The sequence below is a fragment of the Alternaria arbusti genome (genome assembly GCF_024043155.1).
Source record: "Alternaria arbusti strain BMP 1465 chromosome Unknown scaffold_12, whole genome shotgun sequence".
NCBI lineage: Eukaryota > Fungi > Ascomycota > Dothideomycetes > Pleosporales > Pleosporaceae > Alternaria > Alternaria arbusti.
Genome location: NW_026249952.1, coordinates 526,732 through 548,676, shown reverse-complemented (window position 1 = coordinate 548,676; position 21,945 = coordinate 526,732). Strand labels below are relative to the sequence as shown.

General features: G+C 52.9%; 6 protein-coding genes across 6 annotated transcripts; 5 read left to right on the top strand and 1 right to left on the bottom strand.

Annotated features, from left to right (window-relative positions):
• Positions 1-630: 630 nt before the first annotated feature.
• On the top strand, positions 631-2,678 carry J4E86_008141 (uncharacterized protein; the record flags this gene model as incomplete). Its single annotated transcript, XM_051448655.1, has 3 exons — positions 631-782; positions 835-1,120; positions 1,170-2,678. The coding sequence occupies 3 exons, from the start codon at positions 631-633 to the stop codon at positions 2,676-2,678; spliced, it is 1,947 nt and encodes a 648-aa protein (XP_051300251.1).
• Positions 2,679-3,545: 867 nt separating this feature from the next.
• On the top strand, positions 3,546-5,111 carry J4E86_008140 (uncharacterized protein; the record flags this gene model as incomplete). Its single annotated transcript, XM_051448654.1, has 1 exon — positions 3,546-5,111. The coding sequence occupies one exon, from the start codon at positions 3,546-3,548 to the stop codon at positions 5,109-5,111; it is 1,566 nt and encodes a 521-aa protein (XP_051300250.1).
• A 31-nt stretch (positions 5,112-5,142) lies between these two features.
• On the bottom strand, positions 5,143-5,868 carry J4E86_008139 (uncharacterized protein; the record flags this gene model as incomplete). The annotated part of the gene is made up of 1 exon (XM_051448653.1): positions 5,143-5,868. The coding sequence occupies one exon, from the start codon at positions 5,866-5,868 to the stop codon at positions 5,143-5,145; it is 726 nt and encodes a 241-aa protein (XP_051300249.1).
• A 1,573-nt stretch (positions 5,869-7,441) lies between these two features.
• J4E86_008138 (uncharacterized protein) lies at positions 7,442-8,401 on the top strand (the record flags this gene model as incomplete). Its single annotated transcript, XM_051448652.1, has 1 exon — positions 7,442-8,401. The coding sequence occupies one exon, from the start codon at positions 7,442-7,444 to the stop codon at positions 8,399-8,401; it is 960 nt and encodes a 319-aa protein (XP_051300248.1).
• Positions 8,402-14,165: 5,764 nt separating this feature from the next.
• Positions 14,166-15,952, top strand: J4E86_008137 (uncharacterized protein; the record flags this gene model as incomplete). Its single annotated transcript, XM_051448651.1, has 3 exons — positions 14,166-14,378; positions 14,426-14,783; positions 14,832-15,952. 3 exons carry the CDS (start codon positions 14,166-14,168, stop codon positions 15,950-15,952), a joined length of 1,692 nt encoding a protein of 563 aa, XP_051300247.1.
• A 1,620-nt stretch (positions 15,953-17,572) lies between these two features.
• On the top strand, positions 17,573-21,326 carry J4E86_008136 (uncharacterized protein; the record flags this gene model as incomplete). Its single annotated transcript, XM_051448650.1, has 2 exons — positions 17,573-21,047; positions 21,100-21,326. 2 exons carry the CDS (start codon positions 17,573-17,575, stop codon positions 21,324-21,326), a joined length of 3,702 nt encoding a protein of 1,233 aa, XP_051300246.1.
• Between the last annotated feature and the right edge of the window lie 619 nt (positions 21,327-21,945).

Below are 21,945 nucleotides of genomic sequence, written 5' to 3'. Positions count from 1 at the left end.
ACTGCCTTGATCCAGCTCAGCTGTGCTGAAGTCACGCGGATATCAATACCCCCGAGATGCTTGCAACAATCCTGTATCGAGACGCCCAGCGCATTCGGTAGGCGTACCCGGTTATAGCATGTCGATCACTTTCGAGATACCCAATAGACAGTTGCTACTCATAATCAATCAAACCAACACCGTGTTTATCTGTAGTTGTCGTCATCCTTCACATGAAGGTTGGGAATGGATCGTCGTGATACTAAACTTAAACGCCGGACGCCACCGGACACATGTTCCCCGGGGGATCAGCCAACCGGAGTGGTTGGCTCTCCGCACGTTAGCGAGTGCCTATCCCGCAAGCTGTGTACGAGGTCGTGGACGCATCTGAGCATAGTTTCGCAAGCACTAGCTGCTATTGCGCCGAAGCATGATCGGTCAACATGAGGAGAACATGGCCACGCTGGGAAGTAATCTTCGTCATGATGCTGCAGACGGCTAGGTGGAGCTATTGTGGTGTGAGGCAGGCGATAGCATCGGCGATTTCCACGTCCAAGGCCGACCAAATTTATGTTCGAGCTTCCCTCAATTGCTCTTCCGCAACAGCTGAACTTTCTCCCAACCTACCGGAATTATCGCTAAACCTCCGCAATGGCCAAGCGCAAAAATGAGGCGCCTGCGCATGGCAAGGCGAAAAAGAAGAGAGCCATCTCCGACGACGAGGCGCATAACAATTTCCGCAGCGGTCTCTTCGACAGCAAAGTACTCGAGGGATATACGAGCGAATACGCGGATTCGCAGCCGTATGCATTAATCTCCGCACTTTCGACCCATGACGTTCTAATTGAACCATAGCTACAAGCACGCCGTAATTCATAACCTCGTCGACGATACTCTCTTACGCAATGTCCGCAACGAAATCCGCGAGCACATCCACTTTACTCCCAAAGAGACAGACATCTACAAGATTCATCAATCCGGCGATCTCGCAAACCTCGATGGCCTCCACGACTCTGCGCTCAAGCGCCTGCCTTCCCTGCTCACCCTGCGCGACTCGCTGTACTCGTCTGCCTTTCGCAAGTACCTATCTTCGATAACAGGATCTGGGCCATTGAGTGGTGTCAAGACGGACATGGCAGTGGTAGGTTGCGCGACGCATTGTCTGAGGAACTGTACTGACTGCGGCGCAGAATGTATACACACCAGGATGTCACTTGCTTTGCCACGACGACGTCATCGGAAGCCGGCGTGTAAGTTGGATTCTGTATCTGCTGGACCCTGACATTCCTTGGAAGCCAGAATGGGGAGGTGCATTACGACTGTACCCAACCGAGCACCTCGAGACACCAGACGGCGACAAGGTTAGGGTGCCACAACCAGACTTTTCGCTATCGATACCTCCGGCATGGAATCAGCTCTCTTTCTTCACCGTTCAGCCTGGCGAGAGTTTCCACGACGTCGAGGAGGTCTACAGGAGAGGGTTGGAAGAGAAGGCAGAAGAAGACGGTGGTCGCGTTCGCATGGCCATCAGCGGGTGGTTCCACATTCCGCAAGAGGGCGAGGAAGGCTACGAAGAGGGTCTCGAAGAGAAGCTGGCAGAGAAGAGCTCGCTTGCCCAACTGCAGGGAGGCAAGGCGGACGTTTTCGACGAGCCGCAATCACACTGGGTCGACAACCCAGACTGGGAAGAGCAGGCGAAACAAGAGGACGACGAGCTGACTGAAAACGACATTGATTTCCTGATCAAGTTTATGAACCCAAACTACCTCGTTCCGGACACAGTGGAGGAGCTGTCAAACATGTTTGGCGACGAGTCGTCGTTACGACTGGCACAGTTCCTGTCTAATAAGTTCTCCGCGCGGTTACGGGAGTACCTTGAGTCGAAAGACCACGAGGCGAACCCAAGCCTACCCAACAACCCGCACTCCAAGGAGTCGATGGTTGGTGTCGCACGACCACCACACAAGCAGCGCTATCTCTACCGAAAAGCTATTCAGCCAATACCGACCACACCGTACCCCGAGAACGACGGTATGACACCATACGACGACCTCGTCGACATCCTCTTCCCGCACCCAGCGTTCATGAAGTGGATCTCTCTTGTCACCGGTATCACACTCACCAAGAGCAACATCTTCGCGCGCCGTTTCCGGCGAGGTCTCGACTACACACTCGCGACCGCTTACGAGGAAGAAGACCCCCAGCTAGAAGTTTGCCTCGGCATCACGCCCTCTCGCGGCTGGGGTGACGAAGACGAAGAGCCTGAAGAAGGCGCCGAGGAAGAACCCAAGCAAAACGGCAGCAGCAGCAAAAAGAGTAAAAAGAAGGGCAAAGCAAAGGAACCGGAACCCAAGCCCGAAGAGGAGGTCGGCGGCTACGAAATGTACATGGCCGGCGAAGACGATGCCGATCACCCCAGCGTGCCTACCGGCGAAGCCTCAACGTCTACTGGTGCAGGTCAGCGCCGCAAAGCAAAGGCTGATCCTGCTATCTACAAGTCTGCGGCTGACGACGAGGACGATGGTATCTTGTTCAGTCAGCCTGCAGCTTGGAATAACCTCGCTATTGTGCTGAGGGATCGGGGTGTGTTGCGGTTCACCAAGTATGTTAGTAAGAGTGCGAAGGGGGACCGGTGGGATGTCTGTGCTGAGTATGGGGTTGAGTTTGGGGAGGATGAGGATGATGAGGATGATGAATGAGTAGGTAGGTTTGCAGATTACATCAAGATGACAATATGCAAAGTAGATGGCTCAACGACAATGTAGGCCTTACGTCTAGATGAAAACATGCAGAGTAGATGACCTAACGGCAATGCAGGCCTGACATCTAGATAAAAACATGCAGAGTAAATGACCGAACGGCAATGTAGACCTTACATGAAGATGAAAACACGCAAAGTAAATGACCCAACGACAATATAGGCTCCTAGCTTCCGTTTTGACCTCAGCTGGTTCATCACTTGTACATCGAACCAGCAATATATATCTTAGTTCTACCGTCCTGCGTTTAACTACCTTATTAAAGAATAATACTAAACACTCTAGGGCCTACGTTAATCTTACAGTACGTAATTTATTTACTTTTATCTTAATGTAGACTGCAGACCTATTTACTCTCTTCCTTAAACGAGCTTAAGTCCGAGCTATATCCGTCGGCATCCGCTCGTAACCGACCCGTGGACTAGTGCGACAACAGCACCAGCTGGGCATCCTCACTCCAGGGCTCCTCTCATTCCGTGAGGTGCACTACTCGCCCGCTATCGTATCGCGATGCAGACACTAACCATTCCTGCCTCTGTTAGTAAACGTAAGCAGGCCTGCAAGAGCTGTCGGCAGCGCAAGAAGAGATGCGATGTATGTGCACCACCGTCCACGCATGCCGGCTAGGGGCTGATGATAGGTTGCTTGCTACAGGCAGAACACCCGAGCTGCTCATTGTGCAGAAAGTTGAATCTCAGATGCGACTACGCTGTCACGGCCTCAACCCGAGATGATGGTACGTCATCAACGAGCCGAACAGAGCATCATGTTTCGGCATCACCGGCGCGAACGCAAGGCTTCGATACGATGCCTTTTGAGTCACCAGACTTCATGCAATTCTCGGGCATGAACTTCGATCTTCCCAGATCCACTATCACAGAACCCGTAGCACCTAGCTCACATTACCCCACCCCGGGATCTACCGCAGAACATTCCGCCAGTACGCTAGACTTGGATATATTGGAGAGTTTACAGTTGCCCCCACGACATGTTATCCTCCAACTCGGTGAACTCTTCTTCGAACATCTCTACCACATGTTTCCTTGCTTCCATAAGAAGAGCTTTCTGGCAAAGGTTGAATGTGGTGATATGGAGAAAGATGCACCGCTTCTTCTATATGCCATGTGCTGCGTAACAGCTAGGTATCATCCAGACGCCTCAATCCGAAAGCGCTCGAAAGACTGGTACGAACAAGCACGTTTCTCCTACGATCTGACACGGCGAAGACCTGACCCGGCTGTCCGCACAATACAGGCTGTACTACTCCTTGTGTTCCACGCTTGGACTATTGGCGACTACTCTGCTAGCTGGCTCTTCTTGGGGAAAGCCTGGAGGCAGGCTGTCGTGCTCGGCTTGAACCGTATGGATGCCAGCCACCACCTCTCTGATACAATACCCATTAACGAATACTCATGTGCTTCTGATAATATCAACCGCGAGTCAGCACTCGAGCGAGAAGAATCCCGACGAGCACTTTGGCTACTATTCATCATGGATCGAATGCATGCATGGCCGACGGGCTGGGCCCATGCTATACCAGAGATACAATTCAAGGTCGATATCCCGGTTGCTGAGGCAATATTCCAGGGCATGAATTCTGAACTGAGAGATAACTACATCACTAACTCACCGTTCACGAGAAACCTGTCGCGTCTCATAAACGCCGTATCGGGTTTCAAGGACTCCTCGAACGTCTTTCACTACGTGATTATAGCACACGTCCTGCTTGGCCGGGTCGGTGAACTGTTGTGTTCTCTCCACACCTCTCCAGACAGCCCTGAATATGCAGAAGATTGCACCGAATTAGACGACATGATTGTCAAATTTAATCTCAGCCTCCCGCGCACAGCGAGTTCGATTCTGGAAGCGTTACCAGCTGATCGTGGTCATGTCGCGTGGCTACACATCATCCTGAACACCATGACAATCCTCCTACATTACCGACGTGAGACGCATGTTTCAATCGAGGAGTCGGCTTCGCAGTTCACACTTGCTGTGATAGCAGCTCAGAATATCGCGCAGATTGTCAGAGATGCGTCGCGTATATCCATCGACCTTCTGCTCTCTGCACACATCGGATCGTCGCTGTATGTTGCAGCATGCGTGCTCGTTATTCAGTGGCGCGTCACCGGCGACAGCAGCTTCAAAGAGGACGTGGACTTGATTGCACTTCTATTCGGACGCATGGATGAAGTGTTCAGCTTTCTGGGGTTGAAGTTCAAGATCGCGCTTGAGCATGACGTGCAGAAAAGTCCGGAAGAGCTACAGAGTCTGCGGAAGCGGGGGTTAGAGGGTGTGTTGGTTGACTGCACCAAGTGGACTCACGTCAAAGAAGAAGTCGAGAGAAGGGGAATGAAGCTCGATTTGTCATGAAGCATGCTGTGTACAGCTGGGCTCAAGCCTTTTACTCGGTACCGACCAACAATCGCCCGCCATCGCTATTCACCTGCGTCCCATTCGCGAACCGATCCTTCATGACCCAGCCATATGCCTCCGCTATATCTTCCGGGCGCCCTAACTCCCCCGTCAGGCTGCTCCCCTTCTTCATCTTCTCCATCATCTCAGGGGGAGCGCTTTTGAAGAAATCATGGAACAACTCTGTTTGGATCGCGCCGGGGTGGACGATATTCGTGCGAATGGGAGCCATGTCCACCGCCAGACCGCGCGTCAAGCCCTCAATTGAGGCGCCGACCGCTGCGCCTAGGGTCCAGTTCGGCATTGGACGATGTGTGTTTGTGCCCCCAGTAAGCGTGATTGAGCTATTGGAGCTTTTGGGCATGTAATCGCCCGTCGTAATCAGCTTGGCCAAGGCACACGGGGCGAGAAAGCGAACTGTGAAGCCTTCCATCAAGGTCTTCACTTCAATCTCCGCAACTTTGGGCAGCGAGAGCGGATTGCCGGCTGTGAAAGCGATATGATCGATCTTCTTCTCGCCGCCCTCGGTCACTTTGTCCAGCATAGCCTTCAAGTTGAACTCCAAGTTCTCTTTATCCATAAGGTCGACGGCGATGCCTGCTACATTGGAGGCTGGCATGCTTGGGTACAGAGATCGCAGCATCTCGACTTTTTTGTCGACTTTGGTTTGGCCAGATCCAGAGATTGTTACGAGCGCGCCGGATGCGAGGGCCATGTTGGCGATGGCATAGCCGATCCCTGAAGTGCCGCCGAAGACAAGGACGTGGGCGTTTGTGAGGCGATTTCGGTGAGCCATTGGAGAAGATGAAAGGCTTTCGGAGGAATCTTGGTACGTGTCTGACTAAGGTCGCAGTAAATACAAGAGTGGAAGCTTGTGATGGACTTTAGACATTGACATGATTGTCGCCTTTATATGTCGTTTCTCCATGGTCCTTGAGCGGCCTCAAGCCCACTGGCGGCGGCGAAGAGAGGGGTCTAATTTCGCTCCGTTCAAGAAGTTCATTGCCGTCTGACGGGGACTGGCGGGCTCGGACGTAGTATTGCGGCCTCGAAGTCAACAACGGAACTGGTGACAGGGCGGGCTGGCGGTGACGCTAAGGCACGAGCGGTGCGGCGGGGTCTTTGAACCATTTGCGCACCGCCCTGCATCATCACGCCCCGACGAGCGACTTCTCCTAACCTACTTCTACCTACTGCAATCCTACAGGAGTCACAAGGCCATCTGCATCCAAACGTCGTCGCACGAATCATGACCAGGTCACGTGACTCTGCCGCTCCCGACACGCATTTACCCAAGATTACCTAGGTAGCGTCGCGAAGCGATGTGCCACTTGTCGTCTTTTCGTCTCTGACCAACATCCTTTGGACGATCCTCCGCGTATCGGTCCACACATTTAGTACCTTCCTGTTCCATGAAGCTTACATTTCAATACGCCCCGAGCTAGGCGAAACTTGATGCCCAGGTGGCTTCCGGAATCCTGCGTAGACGTCTCGACTCTCCAGCACGGCGCTTTCACTGGACCCTGATACCGCCACGAACTATAGAGCCGCATCTATTTCCAATTTTTGCGTTAGCACGAGAGCGCGTCGACAGTCTAACATTGCATGCAGTATGCATGATCTAACCAGCATTCGGATCCGCTGCGAAGAAATTTGTTGAAAGGCCTCCCATCCTCATCATCCAGGAAAGCTCGCTTGGTGCGTTGGACTCTCAATATAGCCGGATAACTACGCAACGCGACGCGACGTGTCTTGCTGGGGTCCCAGGGTGCCAACGAGTAGATCGAACGCTCCTCAAAGCGCCGAAGAGATGGAGGAACAAACGCGTGCTCAGGAAGTGTGCAGAACAAATCCATCTACTTGTAGATTCTTTACTTGACGTTCGACACCAAGGCTGACATTGCCGGGTCGGTCCGCGACCCATTCGTGCATTCACCACATCCACCAACCGCATCCCAATTTCTCCCACCTGCCAGAAGCTATATACTTCGCTTACAATCCTGCCAATTACAAGAACGCGCCATCAGGCCTCACAATAATGCCAAGGTATACGCCCCGATCTAGTCCAGGGTCGAGTACAACTTAGCGGGATGAAGCGAAGGAACAGTCCACGATGCTTCGCCAAATACCTGCATATCATGTATGTGACAAACCAGCCGAGGTTTACAAACTAATCACGAAGGCTCTAGATTACACCGCTGGAACACGTATAAAGCCTCAGACAGTCTTCCCGCTGCAGCTTTCAGCACCCTTCTCTAAAACTCGTCAACCGCACGTATCGTCCGAGCATGAAGTCGTTTTATATCCAATTGCTTCTCGGAGCCTTCTCTACTTGCCTTGCATCGCCCCATCCGAAGATCGGAGGAGAGACCAGTTCTCTGCTCTCAAGTGCCGTAGCGTCGAGGGCTGCGCCAAAATGGATCAAGATTGACGATGTCGCGAGGATCAATAACGTCATCACTGTAACATCATCTTCAGGTCTTTCAGCCGCCAACGATGGTCTTTACATCGTGCGCCCAACCGGTCAGATCCAGCGGTACATCAACAGCGCTTGGACAACCGTCGACAACTACGAGCAGACCTACCAGATCGCCGGCGCTAACGGCAACCTTTGGCAGAGGCACCTCGATGGTGGTACGTTCCGCTGGCTGGGTCAGCCTGGAGAGTGGGAGTCGACGAGTGGTACAGACACGAGTGTCTACAACATCGTTGCCGCGGGTGATCAGCTCTTTGCACAACGAAAAGACGGCTCCGTCGCACGCTTATCTGACGGCGCTTGGGTTACCATCGACCAGCCTCCCATCACAGATAGTTCCAGCTCGACCCAGATCCTGTTCGACGATGAACTCACAATGTGGAATCGTCTCTACAACGGCACCATCGTACGCACGCCAGCGCCCTACAACGCCGGTCAATGGAAGATTGTCAACAGCACTTACACTGCCAAATTGGCCGTGGGAGGTAACAACGTCTACAGATGGGATAGCAGCGCGAACCAAGTTCTCAAGATGAATGCGACAGGAGGGTGGACTCTGATCGACAGCGGCAGAGTGGTCAACAACATTTATGCGGTCGGAGACTATCTGTATGTTGAGCTTCTGGACGGAAGTTACTCGCGGTACTCAGGAACACCAATGGTTTGGGAGACGATCGACCAGAGGGCTTCCAGAGGTGAGGTGGCTGGCGATCGCAAGGGCGGCCTTTGGCGCTTGATGGGTGGTGGTCAGATTTGGGAGATGGTGGTTTGAAGGCGACAAGACGCTTTCGTAATTAGTTCGAGATGCTATTACTGCTTCCAAGGAATACAAATACATTTCTAGTGGTATTTCCAAATCGCAAACCCCGTTTAGCAGCAGACATCATCGCGGCGATGTACAAGACGAGAGAGCCACGTCACTTCGTATGCCTCAAGGTGGTTTTGTACCGGACCGGATTATACTCTGTCCACCTGCGACTAAGATAGTACGCGGGTTCTGAAGAATGTTAGATATTTTGCAAAGACAGCCAAATAAGGCCCAAGGAGCAGCTTACCGCAGGACTACTTCCACCTTCCTTCCGTCCGACTTGGCGAGTTGTTCTTGGAGGAACTCGACACCCGCAGTCAGTTCTGTATCGAACGTCCTCGTATAAGTACCGAAGTGAACGCGTTCTAGGCCTTAAAGCGAGCTACAGGCCTCAATGAGCCAGTCGTGTTGCTGGGCTCCAACGCTACTTTCACTAGATGTTCCTCGCGATATCAGGCAAGCAACACTGCTTTCGTAGAAAGAAATCTCACTCACGTTTCCTCTAACTCCCGGTGGCAAGTCTCTCAACCAGTTCATGAGCCTTTGTGGGCTGGTGAACTCGAGGACTGCGGAACGATAGGGCATGACCGCTGTCTCCGCGTAGACCTGGCGACATGTAGACGGTATGAGGAATCGAACGTGCACTTCAGAGCTCGTGATACAGTAGGAGTGGTGCTGAGGAGATAGGATTGGCGTGGTGGTCTTGTCAACGTGGAATCGCACATCATCGAATACGTATTCGAAGACTTGATTGCGAAGTTCGGCAGGAAGTCGCAGCAGTGGTGAGTCGCGGGCGTTGGCCGCAGTGCTGATATACGAAGTCAGTGTCCATCTTATACTTGTCTAGCAACCGGGTTGAGGCTTACATGTGAGCTAGATCTTCAGTCATGTCGAGGCAACCCTAGAGTTAACGAATACAGAGTGTTAACCAGATGTAGAAATACATAGGATGAGTTGCCCTAGAGGTTACCTAGCGGAGTCAAAGCGTTATGAGGCGCGCTTGCGGTTCGCGTTTGCGCCGGAACATACCTATATCTTGCGTACGTCATTGCTTTATTTACCCTACCTGCACAGGTACAGTTACCTCTGTATTCGCTTACATGTCATTGAATATACCTTCAGGAACGCCTGAGAAAGCGATGAATGCGCCCGGGCGTTTGATCGACTCATAATTCTGGGCTAAGTAGATCATTGTAGACATGTGAGGGCTTTATTAACATATAGTTTTGGGCTGAATAAACCATCGTAGACATATGAGCGCTTTACTAACCTCTAGTTCTAGGCCGAAAAAACCAACGTAGACATATGAGCGCTTCATTGACCTACAGTGTTGGGCTCATTACATCATAGTAGGCGCCAGACGCCGATGTGGTCGAAGTGCACTCCCTCGTTCTGTCAACCTATCACGACCGTCTAATCCAAATGTGACGTCCTGGATGTCAAAAGGCCTACGATCTGCTTGTAGTAATGATCGTAGCGACTGTATCGGGAGATAGAAAATTGACCTTCACCAAGTTGTTTGTCGTTGTGGAGTGGTGATGACGTTTCCGACGACATTCACTACTAACGTGACTCCGCGCTAGCGCCTTGGCCAAAGCCGGAGCTTCTACTTGATAACGCTTGCCCTCACCTTCTCTCCTCCTTCAACGTCCCACCTGCGTCCCTCGCCACGCAAATGCGCCCAATTATTGGAGAGCGCGAAATCTCATGCAGACCTTCCCGAACCGACACAAATAGTAAGGCCAGTTCCCACTCCCAAATCCCTAACTTCACTGACACAGCCACCAGTTCTGGGCAAGGTCTGACACCCCGAAACGTCAAATTGCACGCTACACTAATTATCCGCGACGAGCGGTCTCTTTGTCAGGAGCGTCCGCCCTGCAAGTACGAGCTGGCTTGTACTTGACCTCTCTGGGGTACTTAGAGTGACACTGTTCTCACGCTGGCCGTGGCAGAACAGCTGTCGAGGTCACACTGCGACTGTCGCAGGTCGACTCGCGGTCACTCACCTCCCGCTTCGTTGCACGAACAACACACAGCTTTGATAGTATCGGGAAGATAGCGCTTTCCGAACTATCATCATACACGTGCGGGCACCTGTATAACAATTCTGGATAGACGACTCTTGCGCCAGACGCCCCATCTGGTGATATGTAACGCCTATCATTACATGTCATGGATTGGAGGACTCACGCGTCCGGGCGCGTGACCTCTGGGCCACACCGGAGGATGGGTCCCGCTTGCTGGTCTTGTATTAGTAAGGAGTCATGCCCCCATCTGGATACTGTACAGGTGCGAGTCTACCTACAGTCACTCTTCAGTCTATCTACTCTTTCGGTGGTCTCCTCGCTGAATCGCTCTTGGGTGATTCAGTGACGCGACAACGTCGCGTCATGGGGTACGAGGTAAGGCCTCTATTCCACTTGGATATACAGAAGCAACAGAGCTCGAACCGCATTTCGAGTGTCTTTCTGGTGAGGTACTTCGTATGAACGCTGGATCGTTCGCGGACACTGCCTCAGCCGATAAGAGATCTACTTTTTCATTGAGTCTTGGTCTTGATGGCTAGATTCGAGGAAGGAGTCTTTAGTTCGAGTAGTCTTTAGTCGTGGGATCTTAATTCTCAACTGTGTGCTTTGATATTATATCCCTAGTCACTGCTATCGTCTCCATCACGTCTACCCCAAGACTTCTCATAACCAGCCGCTAATGTCGGGTCTACAAGCCCAACAACCCTAATACTGCGTTTAAGCTTATCTTGCCTAGTATCTCGCTGATGCCTTCGCCAGGTATCGCGCACATCCCGTGCTCTTTTCACCAGACCATTACTATTCCTATTATCCTCTTCATCAGGCAGTACTTCGTCATGTGTCTCTTCCACCCGCGTTTTGCTAGCTGGATATGGTGAGGGACCCACCGATTGAGACCTCGGAATTTGCGACGTATAGACTGGAAGCGGAGGTGGGTATTCGAGCGCGGTTGGAGAAGTCGGCGGAGATGAATTGTACCAGGATGACCTGCGCCAGGGGTAGTCGGATACTGCGCTCGACTTTTGTCGTTCATGCTCACTTGGAAGAGCATCGCAGCTATTTGTCGCTTCGGAATGCGATGTTGTAGCTGAAGATAGGCGAACCAGAGCAAAACCTCTGGGGAGCCGGAACAGAACGCTGCGGCATCCTTGGGAAGAAGACTCAGAGGCTGTTCTTTGCGAGCTATGGGAAGGTTTTTCGGTCTCTGTATGTTCGATAGATCCAGCGCGTGACTTGTTGGTCCTCTGGCCCTTAGCTCGGGACGGAACGCGTGAAACAGATTTCTGATGGGGAGTGGTAGATCCTTTGGTAAAGCGCGGGGGTGTTCCTTCATCGAGGGATGGTTGCTGGTCTTCTCGATCAATGTGCTGGAGTGGTGTCCAAAGGCTCCTCTTTTTAGTTTTCCTGCGCATGTTCGAAGGCTTTCTTCCTGCCGGCTGCTCTGACATCGACTTGTAGGTTCTCGATCGGAACTTTGGAATTGGTATGCAGCCGCACATGGACAACCCTGTTGGGGTGACATTCCGAACGCTGCTTCGAGGTCGAAGAGCTCTGCATTCATAGTATTGGTCCGCTAGTACACCATGATAGTCCTGCGAGAAGCCTAGAAGTAGCAACTTATCGCTCAGCTCCTCATCCTCGCATTCATCATCCAACAATGGGCTCGCACGGTACAATGGTGGTAATTTCTTCCCTCGTAATGCTGGAGATATTCGTGTAGTGCTGTCTTCATCCGGAGTGGCAGACCAGTATTCGCATCCAGTCTTCGTCTCTCTCGGCCACATTATGCCCAACGATACGTATGCTTTCGCTCTACGTGAATCGTTTGATGTTTGGTATATGACATCTGCGCATGGTGTTGAAAAGGTGGGAGAGATAAGAGTGTCTAGGGCCTTTCCATGCGACGAAGATCTCGACAGTTCGCGTGTTGGTTGGTTAGATGCAGGGTCCGAGTATTGACGTACAGGTCGCAATGGTGCAGGCTTAAAGTCGCTTGTCTCCGCCGACCAGGACCAAGACTCTGTCCGTATGCTGCCAATACTGGGAGACGGCTCTGGTATTAGTGGGGAGCATTCGCGGGTCGCAGAGACCGGAACCGGCTGAGCAGGTGGAATGGAATCCCATTCGGTGGGCGCTATCCATGGAGTGAAGTTAACATCGGTGTCCAGTTGCTTCAGCGGTGATGGCATGATTAGAGGGTAAAGTGTCTGACTACCTGGAGTCAATGGCGAGACGTCGCTCAAGGTGCTCGGATTTGGCGGTACGGTTCGAATGAAGGACTTGAAGGACCCCACGGTTCGGTCCATGTTCTCGGGCGGTGATGACCTCAAGGTATGATGCTTCAAGGATATCTAGGTAGATGCGCTCCTTCGTCCTGGACCGTCGCGAGCAGGTACAAGTCGTTGGAACACACTCCTTACTTGCGCACTCCGAAGTGCTTCCAGAAGTTTACAAACAAAGAAGAGCGCCATCAAGAGCTGCACGTGGCGATCAACAGGAACGGATCGCTTAGGGGTGCCCTATCGCAAAACGAAAGTCAATAACTTTTCTATTTTGGAGCCTACGGAATGAATGCGGCCCCGCATTGGCCCAAGCAAGATCTGTACACAGCTGCTAGTAGAGCAGCTCATTGCGAACATCCACTTTGTTTCTTCTCAGTGAGGTGCTTAGGCATCTGGAGGCCGGGTTTCCCAAGTTCGCGATTCCACATGTCGGCACCTGGAGGACAAGCAGTCACAGCTAAGCGCTAGATCCCAAAGACGACAATGTATTGTGCAAGCACCAGTCCGAATCGATGAATGGCATGATGGGTGATGTTGCATAAAAGCAGTCTGTCGATTGAAGAGGGTGGGACGCATGCATCATGTCAATTCGCGTATTCCAGCAACGCCAAGCCTCTTCGCCGGATTCGTGACTAGCGCTCAACCACCTCCGGCCCTGAGGCGCGGCCATCTGATCAGCAACTGTAAGCTGTACGACATCTCAATCGACAACTATACTCTACATCATGTGCAATCTCCACACTCATACCGCCGTGATTGGTAATGTGAGACTTATTTTTCAGGCAATAACGTCAACATTGCTCTCGTCGGAGAGACTCGAAAACGCGCCAGTTCAGATTGGCCTAGAGCCGGATGAACAACTCCCCGCACAGCGTTGGATGTGGCAGCCCATCAGCATCGCATGCACGCTAAACATACTTGCGCCAAAACGCCATATCGCGTCTTGTGCCCGATCTGAAAGGTTTGCTATCTAGTCTGATTGGTTCCGACAGTGATTTCCTGATTTCGGCCGCGCCTTTGAGTGCCACCGTAAGCCAAAGTCTTGCTGCACCGACCACGTTTTCGCGGTGTTGTAAGGTGATGGAGCAATGTGGTTAGTGCGATGGCTTGAGGCTGAAGTAAGATGTCCGGTCGAAAGATGTTACACTGCAATGTTGTCCCGAGGGGTGTATGTGAATACTCCTGCGCTCTGATTCTACACCGGTCAAATGGCATCTTCGTCCGTCATGTCGTATAAGCACGGCTTGCAGCAAGTATATCTAGACTGACAATCGTTTCAAAAGCGACGATCAGTCAGACAACATCTGATTGGCATCATCGTCACGAGCCGTTCAACTCGTAGCTATCTCAGCCTCGCATCCATCTCATATAATTGGGTCGGCCTCCTTCGCAATATTGCTCAGCAACCAGCATACCATGACGACACCTTCATCACTGTCCGGCCAGGACGAACTAAAAACCGACATACCTCACACAGAGCCCTTGAGCGAATCAGCGTCTGATAAGTTCGAAGCTCCTGAGACTGAAAAATTCAAGCCTGGATGGCGCTTCCTGGCCGCCTTTGGCAGTCTCTGTATCATCACACTCATGGCCGCACTGGATGCCACTTCAATCTCAGTCGCGCTACCAGTATGTCCATGATATCAACTGCACACTTCTAGGCTAACATTCCCCAGATCATGGCCAAAGCACTGCACGGATCTGCCATTGAAGCCTTCTGGAGCGGAACGTCTTTTCTGTTAACGTCAACTGTCTTCCAGCCAGTTCTCGGATCATTCTCACACATCTTTGGGCGCAAAGCACTGATCTACGTCAGTCTGGGATTCTTCCTAGCTGGCTCAATCATCCCCGCCGTGGCCGACAACTTCACCGTCGTCTTGGTTGGTCGATCAATTCAGGGAATTGGTGGTGGCGGTATCATTTGCTTGACAGAAATGGTCGTAGTCGACACTGTACCGCTCCGTGAGAGGGGAAAGTGGTTCAGCTTCTTCGGAGCTATGTGGTCGATCGGTACTGTCGCAGGACCTCTCCTGGGTGAGTGCTGAACACCACAACCGAACAATCCGTACTAATAACCTATAGGTGGTGGTTTTGCCCAAAACGTATCATGGCGCTGGATATTCTGGGTTAACTTGCCCTTCCTCGGCCTCGGAGCTGCTTTGGTGACAATTTTTCTCAAGCTCAACCAGAAACATGGCACCTTCTTTGCGAAGCTCCGAGAGGTCGACTGGATTGGTATGGTGCTATTTCTTGCCTCGACGACTGGTTTCCTCATTCCCGTCACGTGGGGCGGAGTGCAGTATGCCTGGGACTCATGGCGTACCCTCGTGCCCCTGATTGTCTGTGCCATTGGTATGATCGCCTTCGGTGTGTATATCGAGTACTTCGCCGCCAACCCCCTCATCCGCACGTCGGTATTCAAGAACACGTCCGCTGCCATTCTTTACGTGTCGACGGTCATTCACGGCATCATACTGTGGGCCCTCCTCTATTACATGCCACTCTACTTCGAAGCTGTCAAAGGCTTCGGTCCGATCCTTGCCGGAGTGGCCATGTTTCCGTGGACATTCACTGTGGCGCCAGCTTCAGTCGCAACGGGCATTGCAATCGCAGTCACAGGACAATATCGATGGGCAAACCGCGCTGGATGGTTCCTCGCCACACTCGGTATGGGCCTCCTCATCATGCTCAAGCCGAACACATCTACAGTGTCTTGGATCTTTCTCAATCTGGTTGGCGGTGTTGGAACGGGCATTTTGTTTCCTGCCATGGCTCTGGCCGTACAGGCTTCAGCGACGGCCAAAGACCAGGCCTACGCCGCGAACATGTTCTCCTTCTTCCGTGCCTTTGGGCAGACGCTCGGTGTTGCCATTGGGGGTGTCACCTTCCAGAACCAGATGAAGAAGAAAATGCTTACGTTCCCTCTACTTGCTGATCTGGCGGCGGAATATTCTCGCGATGCGGCTGGGCTAGTGGAGATCATCAAGGAGATGCCTGAGGGAGAGATGAGAGAGCAACTCAGGGAAAGTTACACGGACGCACTCAAGTACATCTGGATCGTCATGTTGGCATTTAGTGCAGTGGCCCTGCTCGGCAGTTGGTTCATCAAGGCTTACGACATGAATGGTGCCATGGACACGGAGAGGGGTTTCGTGGACAAGGACAAGGTTGGGGACGTTGAGAAAGAGCAGCCTGTGATGTAAGAGGCCAGGTGCGGATATGAAGATTCTTGTTTTTTTGGAAGCATCAGCGCGGCGTTGGAGCTTATTTGGTCGACCAGATACATAATGTTAATCTCTTGATACAATGATATTGAGTGTGCCTAGCAACGAAATTGATGTTGTCTGTTGTACAGACGCGCCTCGTATGTAAACTCGCCTCACGATCGAAGTTGAAGAAGGCCTCGAATGTATTTTTGGTGCACAGGCGGGTGAGACTTCGCTCGACCGGGTCAAGCATCAACGGTTGGGTCTCAGGAGCGGCCGGGATGAGTCGTGAAACACGCCGTCGTGCGTCGTGACCGTTGACACCTGGGCAGCGATCCGGGCAAGGGTCTGGATGGCAGACGTGCGTCATCACCAGAACAACTCATCGCGATTATGCCGTCCACCTATCTTATCAACTGAGTTTGACGCAAGTGGCGAGCCAAGTGCCAGAGTATAACATAACGGTCGTAAGATGTGACGCAGCAGGAATTACAAATGCCGTTGCATTCACGATGTTGGAGGTCGAGGTCTGGCCACCTCAGGCATCAATGCCAAACGCCTAGCAGTCTCGGATGTAAGAAGAAACGGCGCCGAAGAGCAATATTAGTGAACAAAGCTGTTGTTGAGAGCAGTGAAAGACATGCGCGACCATGGTCGCACAAAGGTGATTAAGGAATTGGGTAGCGGGCAGGAACATGGTGCTACCCCAGCCACGATGACGGGAGAGTGCGTCGTCAAGTTGTTAGTTGCACCGCCCTGCAGCGGCTATACAGCGGGCGTTGTGCGGTGCGTCTGCTGGGATAAAGGGGCAGGTCAGATGACAACGGCGCAGCGAGTGACGCGTTTCTTTGCTTTGGCTCCCAACAACAACCACGGTCGTCCAGGACACTCTCGTGAATGCGACGGCGAACACCCTGCAAGCTTGAATTTGAACGTGTTTGTCGCACCGAATCGATATTCAATCGTCGCGGTTCGCACATGCACGCTACTGCAGGCTCAATCTTAGGACCCACTAGCGCACACGGCCTGCCAATCACGCCAGCACTTGGCGGCCTCTCATCAGCGCACAAGCTCCAGCCCCGGGCGCCCCTTCCCTTCGACGCGATTGACGGCTCTTCTGACAACTCTCCCAAAAAGCAGTGCCACACGGGAAGCCGGCTCCCAGACACCTTCAAGCACGCGCAACCCTCACCTCAGTCATTCGTTTCAGGAAACCAACCAGTAAAGACAGCATCACAGCAGCAACCTGCACCTAATACACCCCCCCCGTACCATCACCGTCACATTCACCGTGCGCCAAGCAACGCTCCTCCGGCACTTCCTCATCCGCGAACGCCTGCATCGCAAGAGCGACCGACTCTCGCCCTCCTCGTTCCTGCCGTCCATAATCGATTCCGGAGACCATTGCGCGCCCTTGCAAGGCTAATTGACAGCTTCACTGGAACCAGCCTACCGGATCCAGCGATCGTGACGACCCTGAGCAAACCGCACCTGCCTCCCCGCCCACCGACACCCGCTCCCATGCCTAACGTGGCCATCCCTTCTTCATAACAGTCGCCTCCGACACTCGCACCTCCAACACTATTCTTCCCATCGACCTCGCTACCCACCGCTGCCATGAAGGAGTCATTCGCTGCCCTTCTGCGCACGGCGGCCGGCAAGCTCACCCTTTCGCTGCTCGTGGCTTCGCAAGTCGCGGCCTATAATTTCAAACCCGTCCCAAATCCCAACCTCAACCTCGACGATTTAGGCCGGATAGCCTTCGCTGGAGATTTCGATTCGATATCGCTCTACCAGTATGAAGGCCAAAATCAAAACACTCCCGCTACTGGAGGAGCTCTCCTTGCACGCTATCCCAACGGCGTCTTTGCGACGATCAACACCACAGATGCCGACATCAAGGCCATGTGCGCGCTCCAGGTCAATGGCGCGGAACGAGTCGTGTTCGCAGGCAACTTTACTAGTGTTGGCGATCTTCGCACACCTGGAGGCATCGCGCTGCTCGACCCCAACAACGGCAATGTCACTCCACTCGAAGGACTTACTGGATCGGTCAACGCGCTCTACTGTGATAGAGATGGCGGTCAGGTCTACGTGGGAGGAAGTCTAGAAGGTGCGAACTCGTCCAACGCTCTAGTATGGAAGAACGGCTGGGAAGACCTATCGTTCAATGGCTTCAATGGCCCCATCCACTCCATCATCCGGTCCAATGACAACATAATTTTTGGAGGAGAGTTCAACGGTCTCGGAGGAGGCAATGCGTCGATTGTGTCGAGCGAAAACAACACGCAGGTCATCCCCATCGCTACCGCAGACATATCCGCCCAGACAAGCTCCGGCCAGAACGGCCTCTCAGACCCCAAGAATATCGCATGCAAAGCCGACTTTTCCACGCAAGGCGCCGGCTCGACATGGCTGCTCGCCGATCGATCGCCCGGATTCTGGAAGGCCGACTTTGGCTTCGGTTTCGAGCCAACAAGCATGAAGCTCTACAACACGGACTTCGAGGGCCGTGGTAGCAAGACTTTCCGCTTCACTGCACTTCCAGACGGCGGTATCTTGAACCTGACCTTCACTGACCCCGGAACCGGACAAAAGCGCTTTTGCGACGCCACATGCCCCCTGCCCGAGGGCAACACCACTGCGCAGGACTTCTCCTTCGTCAACGTCGTTGGTATGAACGCGTTCAGGATCGACGTCTCGGAATGGTACGGTCAGGGTGGTGGTCTTAACGGTATCCAGCTGTTCCAGGACGCCATGTACTCCTATGCAGTCAACGACTTCAACGAGCCCAAGAACTGTGGTTCAACCACGTCAGGGTCAGAAGCAACCTCTACCGGCTCTTGGCAGGTCTCTCCGTCACACGACAGCTCCTCCAGGTATCTCACCACATCTCTGCAGGGCACACCCATCGACACCGAGTCGACCAGCGTCACCTTCCTGCCCGACATCAAACAGTCTGGCAACTACTCTGTCACCATTTATACGCCTGGATGCCAGGGTGATGGTACTTGTGGCACCCGCGGTCGGGTCAACGTCACAGCACAATTGGGCGGCGAGCCCAACAGCGTTGAGCTCTGGCAGACCAACAACTTCGACAAGTACGACGAGGTCTACAACGGCTTCATCGATGTCACCGATGGCTCCCGTCCACAAGTCATCCTTCGACCTGCAAGCGGACAAGGCCCTGGCCCCTTGACTGTCGTTGCACAGAGGGTGCGCTTCACGCTTCTGAAGGCTACGTCAGGTAACTTGAACGGTCTCTTCGAGTACAAGCCTGGTCAGACCGTAGACGCGGACGACTTTACCAAGTCGGTCATCACTGCCGCCGGAGCCAGCCTCATTCCTAGGGAGAAGGCTTTCGTCACCACTGTCACAACAGGTGACAAGACACTCTATGTCGGCGGATCCTTCAACAGCAGCGACGACCGCAACAACATCTTCGAAGTTCGACAGGGAGAGGAAAAGCCCAGCGCACTTCCCGGCAAAGGACTCAACAATCAAGTCATGACTATGTTTCACAACGCTAGTACACTGTACGTCGGTGGTAACTTCACCAACACGGCGGAGAACAACGTAGCAGGCCTTGGCGGAGTAGCTACCTTGACCAACAACCAGTGGCAACCCCTTGGTGCCGGTGTAGATGGTGTCGTGCTGTACTTGGTACCGTTCTCGCTCAACATCACGGCCAATACTCCCGAAGACGTGCTCGCTGTCAGCGGATTCTTCAGCCGGGTCAATGCCTTTGGTAACAACCCCAGCACCAGCGTTAATGACTTTGCAGTCTGGGTGCCATCTCGTGGTAACTGGCTGCACAACCTGGACTTCTACTCTCTCGCCATGTCCGGTAGACTGATGACTTTCGCTGATGTTCCCGGAGGTGAACGTTGGTATGGCGGGTCCGTGTCATCTGGTGCTCTTCTCGCGAGCGGTACTGCTGAGCTCGAAAGTGGAGATGAACTGTCACTCAGTGCTTTCCCCATCAAGATCCAAGCGCAACAGCAGCAGCAGACCCCCTCTCGTAAGCGAGCCATCGTTCAAGGACAAAACCTCAACACCACTGGAGTCCGTACTGGTACTTTCTACAAGGAAAACGGCATGAACAAGACGATCCTCGCTGGACACTTCGCAACCAAGGGCGCAGAGGATCGCAACATCACCAACCTCCTCATCATTGATGGTAACGACTCTGACAAAGTAACCGGCTTTGACGACGAGCTGGATGCCAACTCCACCTTTGCGGCTGTCGCTGTCTTGGACAATGTCTTGTATGCCGGTGGCATGATCAGCGGTCAGCTCAACAACAATCGTGTTGCTGGTGTTGTCGCCTACGACCTAAACAGCAATTCGTTCACGAAGGCTCAGCCCCCACCGCTACAGGGTGTGAACGTCACAGTCAACGCCATCGCTCCACGACCGAAGTCCAAGGACATCTTCGTCGCAGGTCAGTTCCAGTCCGCTGGCGCCTTGAGCTGTGCTGCGGTGTGCATCTGGAATACCGAGCGTAGTCAGTGGACTGCACCAGGCAATGGCCTTTCCGGTGACGTCTCGTCGCTCACATGGGTTAGCGACAACAGTCTACTCATTGCGGGCAACCTCACTTCTGGCACCAACCAGACCAAGATTCTGACCTACGACTCATCAAGCAGGCAATTCGCGGTCGTCCCCGGTGCTAACGACCTCCCTGGTCCGGTCACTGCTCTAACCATTGCTAACCGTAACGGAGACCAATTCTGGGCCGCTGGTACAGCAAGCGATGGCACTGCGTTCCTGCAGCGATTTGACGGTACCAAGTGGGTGCCTGCCGACGGGGCCATGTTCGGTAGCTCGACCGAAATTCGTGGTATTCAGGTCCTTTCTCTGTCCGAAGACCATGGCGAATCCGATATCATCGACCGTAACCAAGATCTCCTTCTTATGGGCCAGCTCAACATTACTTCGTTTGCGGGTAAAACAGCATCTGCCGCGCTTTTCAATGGCACTACACTCACTCCCTTCCTCCTTGCTACCAAGGGCCAAGACGGTTCGACACAAACTGGAAGCCTGTCCTCTGTGTTTGTAGAGAACCCCAACTCATTCTTCAGACAGTCAAGTAAGTCGCAGAAACCATTTCCAATCTCGGTCTGTATGCTAACGACTCTCAGACAAGCATCTTGCGCTATGGGCCATTGTTCTCATTGGTCTCGCCATCGCTCTCGTCCTCACCTTCCTCCTCGTCGTTATCGGTATCGTTATCGAATGGTTCCGCAAAAAGCAACAGGGCTATTCCCCTGCCCCGACGTCTTACCCCGATCGGTTAGGTAACGTAGGACGTCTGCCGCCGGAGCAGCTGTTCGGAACGCTCTCGGGACCTCGAGCTCCAGCAATCTAGGCGGTTCTGCCACCCCTGCGATTTTGACAGCCGATAGCGATAGCGTTGCTCCACAAGACACATCCAGTGGCCCTGTAGCTGTCACGACTGATGATAGGGTGATACCAGTCCCTGAAATTCGGATTGTAGCCCCCTCGACTGATGATGGAGAGACTCCAATCCCTGATGGTGGCCCTGTAGCCGCCTCGACACCACTTGGAGAAACTGAACAATCGAATGAGACAGGCGACAGCCAGGACTATTCAATGGCGGACTTGCTACCGGCCATGTTTCGTATTTCCGATTTCATCAAGACGACGACGAAAGCCTAGTGGGCTGATTGATATATTTAAAGTTGGACCAGGATTGATTTGATACCACGCGGCTAGCGCAGCCCACCATTATTTCCATTGCTTTTTCCTTTCTTTCTACATTTTCTCCTGCATTGGTGTCTACTTTGAATACTTCCTTTGAAGAGTTCACGAACGAACGCTTTTCTTTTCTTTATGTGTTGGCGAGCGTGAAGGGCGCGTTGGAGAGATATGGAGCTGTAATGTGTACTTCTTCAATGGGATTGAAATCGTAATCAGGGCGGCGGTAGTGGAGGAAGGAATGAAGGTGGGCGCGTGCTAGTTCGCGC